Source organism: Trichechus manatus, unplaced genomic scaffold, assembly GCF_000243295.1.
Source record: "Trichechus manatus latirostris isolate Lorelei unplaced genomic scaffold, TriManLat1.0 scaffold00157, whole genome shotgun sequence".
In the NCBI taxonomy this organism is placed as follows: domain Eukaryota; kingdom Metazoa; phylum Chordata; class Mammalia; order Sirenia; family Trichechidae; genus Trichechus; species Trichechus manatus.
The window spans coordinates 5,985,324-5,992,936 of NW_004444093.1; the positions used below are offsets into that span (position 1 = coordinate 5,985,324).

The 7,613-nt window shown below is 47.8% G+C and overlaps 1 protein-coding gene across 1 annotated transcript in view; it reads right to left on the minus strand.

Annotated features, from left to right (window-relative positions):
- Nucleotides 1-2,174: 2,174 nt before the first annotated feature.
- The window catches only part of YPEL1 (yippee like 1), a 22,605-nt gene continuing 17,166 nt past the window's right edge, over nucleotides 2,175-7,613 (minus strand). Inside the window, exons 3-5 of the mRNA XM_004386197.2 lie at nucleotides 4,694-4,737; nucleotides 4,016-4,124; nucleotides 2,175-2,317 (exon numbers count right to left, since the gene is read on the minus strand). Of these exons, the coding sequence (XP_004386254.1) occupies nucleotides 2,228-2,317; nucleotides 4,016-4,124; nucleotides 4,694-4,737 (243 nt within the window). The 3' untranslated portion in view covers nucleotides 2,175-2,227. The remainder of the gene's footprint in view (nucleotides 2,318-4,015; nucleotides 4,125-4,693; nucleotides 4,738-7,613) is intronic.

Consider the following 7,613-nt stretch of genomic DNA (forward strand, 5'->3'; position numbering starts at 1 on the left):
GCTGGATGATATTCACCGTTTAGGAATTTTAGAGGGTGGAACATTCCAGCACAGTTTACCAGCACATCTGGTTGTAGCTGGTGACTATCACTTCCCTGAAGCCAGCTCATGGTCAGTTCATTTGGTTTGAAAAGGAGCTTGTATTTTGCAGAAGAGCAACACAAAAGTGATAAAAGTTTTGTTGGTATCAATGACAAAAAAATACAAAATAAGTAATAAGACCGCTAGTAAAAAACTTTAAATGCCACCACAAAAGACAACAGTACAAGAAACCAAAGTGCTCAAATAGAAGGAGCAGTAAACTCACTCAGAACATATAAAAACTTTAAATATAATTTTAGTATATACAAAAGAGCCTCTTCAATCTAAGAGAACTGTCTTACAAGCAGAGGTCGGGAATCTGACCGCACCGCACTCCCAGCAGTTCCGGTGTCAGTACAACCCCTGCCGCGCCCCACGCTCCTCAGAGCGTCCAGCATGGCTGAGGCCAAGCCCCCATGTGTAAAAGGAAACCAAGAACAGAAGTGGAATGCCAACTTAAGCTAAGTTCTGAAGCTAAGTACCCAATCCTCAAGATGTTTTTCAGCCCCGTTAAGTTTTAACTAAAGCACTGAAGCCAGAGTTGGAGACTTCGTGTGGCAGTCCACAAGAGAGGCGTCCTCAGATTCAGACCTGGGCAGTCAGTGCCACTGGTGGAGTGGATATATGCTCTCAAAGCTGTAAAAGGCCTGGAGAAATACAGACCGAGGCAGGAGAGCCTAAATCTGCAGGGGAAATGAGCTTATGAAGGAATGCCTGATGTGCTCATGTGTCTTGTCAAGGCTCGTGCCAGCAAGGACGTCATTTCACTGCCACGGGGCCCAGAGTGGGGCAGAGACAGCCTCAAAGGTAAGCTCTAGGGGTGAGGGGCCAAGTCAGCATAGCACCCAGAGCCCACACAGCCCTGCTCTGGGTTTAGGAGAGGGTTTGAGTCAGAGACTGCAGGCCATTCTCTTACTGTGGCTGGCTTTGCCCCTCAGTCACTGCCTGGCAAATAGCTACATTTCCCTCTGGGTAGCCTCCAGGACCTCTTCCTGCCCCCCTGTGCCAGCATGGGCCCGGCAGCCATGAGGCAGGCTAAGAACTATCTGGGGAGTCTCAGATCTGCCACCCTGCGTGGTGCTGCATCTTGCAGATGCCCAGGCCACCACGGACCCTGACAGCACCCTTTATGTTCGTCCACTTCGCACAACCAGGTGCATGGGTAAGGGGCGGCGGAGGAGGGGCACAGCCTGTCCAGCAAACCAGGCTGCATCACTTACAAACTTACAACTATCTTGCAATATTAACTTTTTCTGAAGAATTTTAAAACTATCTGGCCAACCTCGAGAGGAATCTCCAATCTCCAGTTGAAGTTCTTTCTGCTGGTTCTGGCCTTTCTCATTAAGAAAAATCATTTTGTCTTCAAGGACATCCGAGTAGAGCATGAAACTGACTTTTGCTCTGTGAGGTGCATGAAGCCTAGCCACATGGAACAAAGCAGTTCCCCACCACTGAGCCAGTCACCACTGGGAGGGTGGCCCTGGGATCGAAAGCTGCACAGACTGACACTGCTGAGAACAGCAGATGCTCTGCCTCCCTCACACCTGGTCCACCTGTTCTCAGGATAAGGAATCCATTGGCTTAAATAAATGCTCCCATTAGGCACCCTTCCCTATTCTGAGCTTATCTAAAGTGTTATCAGGGATGGCCTCTGTTTTTCAACAAGGCTATAAATTCAATGACTTCTCTGGAAGATTCCTAAATGAGCACTATGCTCTTTAAGAGTTCATCTGCAAGAGGAATAAGCAATTTGTAGTTTTGTGAATTAAAAAAAAAAAAAAAGATACCACCACCTGAAAAAGGGAGGGGTGAGGCACTGCTCTATAAAAAGGTCCCACCCTACATACAATGAGATATTAACTGGACAGGTAAGTCACCAGTTGGTTAATTCTTTCTCTAGAACTTGGGAAGTTAGAAACAGGTCATTGAAAAACTTCAGAAACAACCATGTACATCAAGAGAACATATCGGAGGGTGGGCCTTACCCAAGGAGCCAGCGCAGGAGGCCTTCAGTGCCGAGAGCTACACAGCTCGCCTGTGAGGTTTAAAGTTCAAGAAACAGTGTCATCCAGGACACCCCCAGGTCTCCGTTACATTCACAGTCTCTTTCACAAAATAGCATTCAAATAGCACGGCAAGCCTCACTTTACTCCCAACCATTGTCTTTGATCATGTGGGCAAGCTCAATAATAAATTTTCCTTCCTTATATTTCTGACTGCTCTCAAAGGCATGTTCCTTGAAAAAAAAAAAAGTGGAGAGAGAAGGTTTCAGGACAGAATCTATTTCATTTTTCAATTTTACTACACTCTTGGCAAAGAAAATAAACGCACAGTATTTTATCTGCACACAGATGTTGCTGTGTGTGTTCCCAGTTCCTTCTCCCCAGTGTGGAAAGCGCTCACTTGTCTCTTGCCCAGAGGGAGAACATCTTAGGGGACAATGCCATCGAGTCAGTGTGCGTTTATTTTGTCATTAATTATGATTGAACGTGTGGGGAAGTGTGGATTTGAATCTATTTATGTGCAGGACAGGTGAGGAGGTGCAAAGAGGGGAAGAAGCTCCCTTTCCGGAATTTCGTCTGAAAGGAGACTGACAGCAAGTACACGGAGAGCCAGAGGTGTCTGGAGGGAGAGAAGGCCCTTCAGGGGGAAGGCTTCATGGATGAGCAGGGACGGGTGGGGGGGTCCCCAGCTCTCTCTGTCACGCCGTTCCAGGCTGACTGTGCAGCCCGTGCTGGGGCACTGGGGTCCTGCCTACCTCGCTCACAGTGTCAGGCCAGCAGACAGGAAAGAGCACTGCAGTAAAGGAGAAAACTGCGACAACAGGTGGGTGGCAGCTGGTACAGATGCGGGGACCCCAGGTAACAGAACTGGGGCACAGGGAGGCCTTGTGGATGCACCCCCACCATGGACTGTGCGCCTCATACCTAATTCGAGAACGAGTGCCAAGCAGACAGATGGCCCCGAGCAGCCAGGGCAGGAAGGCTCTCAAAGGAGGCACTCATACAGCCTGACGCCCAACCTCAGCTCTGTGGGCAGGTCTGCCAGGAGGCCCTGGACACACAGCCTCTGCTGGGAAGACAGGCTGGGAAATGCCAGCACACAGGTGGTTGGAACCACATAAGGCTGAGGACAGCGAAGGGAGACAAGGAGGGCAGGTGGCCAGAGAGGTGGAGAAGACAGGTTCCAAGAAGGAGGTGCTTCTCCAGGCCACTGCTGCAGGTTCCAGGTGCACCTCACAGGAACACGGCCTTGGACGGTGTTGGGGTGGGGAGAGTAGTAGCATCAAGTGGGGGTACCAGGGGAGGAGGAGGGCAGCCAAGAGGGTACCTTCTCCCTGGGTGAGAAGACCTGGCTGTGCTGTCGAGAGACGAAGCTGGTGGAGGTGGGGGGGCCACACTCCACGCAAGGTACAGGAGAAAGTGGGGGAAGGAGTAAGAGCCCACAGTGGGAGGGGGATCAAATCCTCTTATCTTTAGACCCTAAACAGGCCCTGGGGCCCAAGGCACCTGGCGCTGCAGAAGGGTCTGCTGGGATTGTTACTGCAAAGTAACGCCACAGGCCCAGCCATGGTGTCTCCCAAAGGTGGCCAGGCCTGACCGCCAGGCCTCAGGGCCCCCCACACTTAGTGCGGCTGAGAGTCCAGGCTGCAGGGGCGGGACAGCAATGTCTGCAGACAGTGGGCAGCTCCCCTGATCAGGTGCTGGTTTTGTTCACGAACATGGAGGTGTGTCCATAGGATCAGATACACTTTTAATTGGCTTAAAGAAATTTTATCATAAAAGATGTACTCTATGACTGTTACGCTCCACCACACTTCAGTGGGAGGACTCACTCCTTTATGTGTTCATTTTCTGCCCATCTGTAACATGTTTTATTTATTACAGTAAATAAATAAAGTTCTGTGACATGTTAGAGTAAGACGGGTACTCACGTATTTCCAGCCTAGAGTGGTTTTGCAGTTTTCACAGTAGATATCCGCCACAGCGTGTAAACCAGTGAGGAGGACTCGCTCCTCGGCGGGGCCACAGCCCACGTTCACCCTGCAGGGAAGAAGGAGTGTGGGACAGCTGTATGGATGGGCGCCCCAGGGCAGGCAGCAGCACTTCCACCACCCCCAAGCCTGCAGGAGTGCCACCAGCTCCCACCTGCCTCCAACCTGGGGTGTTAATTTCCCAAGCCAATCGGTTACCAGAAACCGGAACTTTCCAGAAGCCAGCAGCGTTTCTTCTTAACTCCCCGCCTCCCTCACCCTCTGCCCCCTACCACCTTTTATGAGATCAAACTGCTTTGTATTTCCCCACGAGAATCCCAGGATAGGACAACTGTGAGGAGATGGCCACAGCTCTGCCAAGCATACTAAAAACCAAAGCCTGTCTCATGCAGGAAACAATTAAACCAAAATCTCTGTGGAAGATTAAATTCTCAGATACAAGAATTATGCTTATATGGAACTCCAAGACTAGACAGCCTAGAATTCTTTTAGGTCATTGGTGGAATGTATCTGCATATTCCAGATTTGAATAACTAACCAATTAAGTGGATGTACAGAAGCAATAAGTGTTTTAACAGTGAGTACGTGCCCATGCGAGTACTGACCGCAAGTACTCACACAGAATTGAAGAGGTAGGCTCGTCCCTGACTTCCCTGGAAGGACTGCAAAGAAGAAAAATGTTTTATTACAAGATTTTTCATGGTGAAACAAAATGTGGCCATGAGTTGTGCATCTTGGGATGGAAATAGGGAAGCTGTGCTTTTCGGGAAGGGACCTCAGCGTGAGTTGAGGGCTTCTCCGCAGAGTGTGACACACAGCGCCCTGTGGTGGAGGGGCAGCCACCACAAGCCTTGGGGCCCTGGGACCCAGGCTCAGGATGGGCACCTCACAGGAGCTTCCTTCTGAGAGGAGGGCCCGGAAGTAACCACACCCTGCAGCCCCCAGTGAGACTGCTCAGTGCCTAATTAGCTCCCCTGGGAGAAGTTACAAAACAGCAGAGGCTCAGCGCCACCAGCCTGCAACCCCATCCTACTAGGAGCGGCCATTACGTCAAGCAGCACAGTTCTATGGGGTCCACACTCAGGCAGTGAAGTGGCTGACTCCACTCTGCCGTCATTGTTGTAAAATCACAGCAAAACCAGCCTTCAGACTTCCAGGCAACATGGCGCTATAGTCAGAAGTACCACGCCGTCCCTCCACAGCAAAGATCAGAAAAACTAAGTCAAACAGAGTCACACTTCAATCCTGAAACCCTAAGCATCAAATGAAGAGATAAAGAACTCACCCAAGCACTGAATGGAATAAGAAACTGACCAAGAACAGAGCATGAGGAGAGATACATGCAGAGGTTCCCCTATCAGCTACCGCAGCACGGATCCATCCGCCATCTTGGACTCCTATCGGAGATCAGCAAACAGGAGGTACGAGAAAGCAGCTTCACGGAGCTTCCAACAGGAGACAGAACAACCAGTAACCCACGATATAGGCTTTCCCACCCCGCACCATTCTTCAACCCCACTTAGCCTCCTCTGCTTCCTGCAGCCACAGTCTATTGGCCAGGAAGCACAAGCTTCCCCCCAGTGTCACTTGGATTCCACCCGTCCACACGGGCCAGCTCCCTGAGTACCATTTGTTGGCTGCTGGTGTTGCTTTTTTCCGATTCTTTAGACTTCTTCCTTACTTCTCACCACCTCCGCCTCCTTTCTCTCAAATACCTGGCTCCATGCGCCATCTTTGCATCTTCCTGAAAGGCTGCAAAACACCACTCAACTGTGAAACTGCTTTCCGGCCCATGCCACCACTCTGGTGGGACCCCCAGGGCTTTTTTGTTTGTTTGCTCTGATTTGTTCTCTTCTGATTTGTTTGTTTTCTTTTTCTTTTCTCGGCTTGGGAGACCCTTCTAGTTGGGCAGTACCTCACGGCTTGAAAGCTAGTTCCTTTACTCTGCACAGACCCACAAGGACATCCCTGGGGGCATTTCTTTTTTTGTTTGTTTTTGGTTTTTTTTTTTCATTTCTTTGTTTAGTTGTCTTCTCTCTCTTATCCCTTTTTGTCTTTCTTCATTTCCAGTTTCTCGATTTATTCATTTTTTTTCTTTTTTTCATTTTTGTTTTTCCCCATTTCTCAATCTCTCATCTCTCCACTCCAATAGCAACCTCGCTTAGTACTCTTTTTTGTTTGTGTGTACGTTTTTGGCTCCTGTTCCTCTCTCCTCTTTCCCATACCCATCTTAGCTCCACACATCACAATCTACCCCCTCCTTCCTGCCTACCTGCACCGTGCGCTGAACATCACACTCCCAAGCAGCACAGGCACAGCCTACTGGAACCTGCCCTGCACTGATTCCTAGTCTGCACTGTTAGCCCTGGTACGTGCCAAAAAAAAAAACCTATCCCAGCAACTCCCCTTCAGCTGGACCTGCCCTGCTGTACCATACCTGAGTGACTGACCCTGCCCATTGGAGAAGGTGAAAAGCATCGTGCCGACAGAAGAGCAAACAACAAAGAATGCACAGCCCACCTGCTCAGACATAACCAAATAAAACAAAAAAGCAGGACAAAACAAACAAATCTACAATCAATAAACGAGGAAAATAACCACTGAATGCCCGAAGACAGCAGACAATATCAAAACATATACAAAAAACAGGACAGGATGGTTTCAGTAGGTGTCCAAAATAAAACACCAGATGACCTTCCAGTAGAAGAAAAGGCACTAGACCTAACTGATAGGGAATTCAAATCTCTCAAAATTCAGAATTATCCAAGAGTTGAAGCAAAAAAACAGACAAAAATAAGGAAAAAATAGACAAATTCATGGGAAAAGGAAGACAAATTCATGGAAAATACAGACAAAAAAATGGAATAATTCAAGAAAATAATACAGCAACAAAATGCTAAAATAAATTCACAACTATAAATTATACAAAAACAATTAGAAATCCAAAAGATAAACAACAAGATTTCAGAAATGGACAGTATCATAGAAGGGCTGAGGAGCAGGTTTGAAACCATGGAAGACAGGATCAGTGAAATTGAAGACAAACACTTGGATACAACTCTGTTTGAGGAAAACTCAGAAAAAAGAACAAAGAAAAATGAAGAAACCCTGAGACTTATGTGGGATAAAATCAAAAGTAAAAATCTGCGAGTGATCAAAATTCCAGAACAGAAAACACAGAGAGGATCACTGAAGAACTGCTGACAGAAAACTTCCCCAATATCATGAAAGATGAAAAGATGACCATCCAAGAAGCTCAACAAACCCCATATAGGATAGACCCCCAAAAGAAAATCACCAAGGCATATCATAATCACACTCGCTAAAACCAAAGACAAACAAAAACACTACTGCAAGATACCCAAAGAGATCTACATAAATGGAAGAACATACCATGCTCATGGGTAGGTAGACTCAACTCTGTGAAAATGACATTTCTACCCAAAGCAATTTACAAATACAATGCAATCCCGATCCAAACACCAACAACATTCTTCAAAGAGATGGAAAAACTAATCATTAACTTTATATGGAAAGG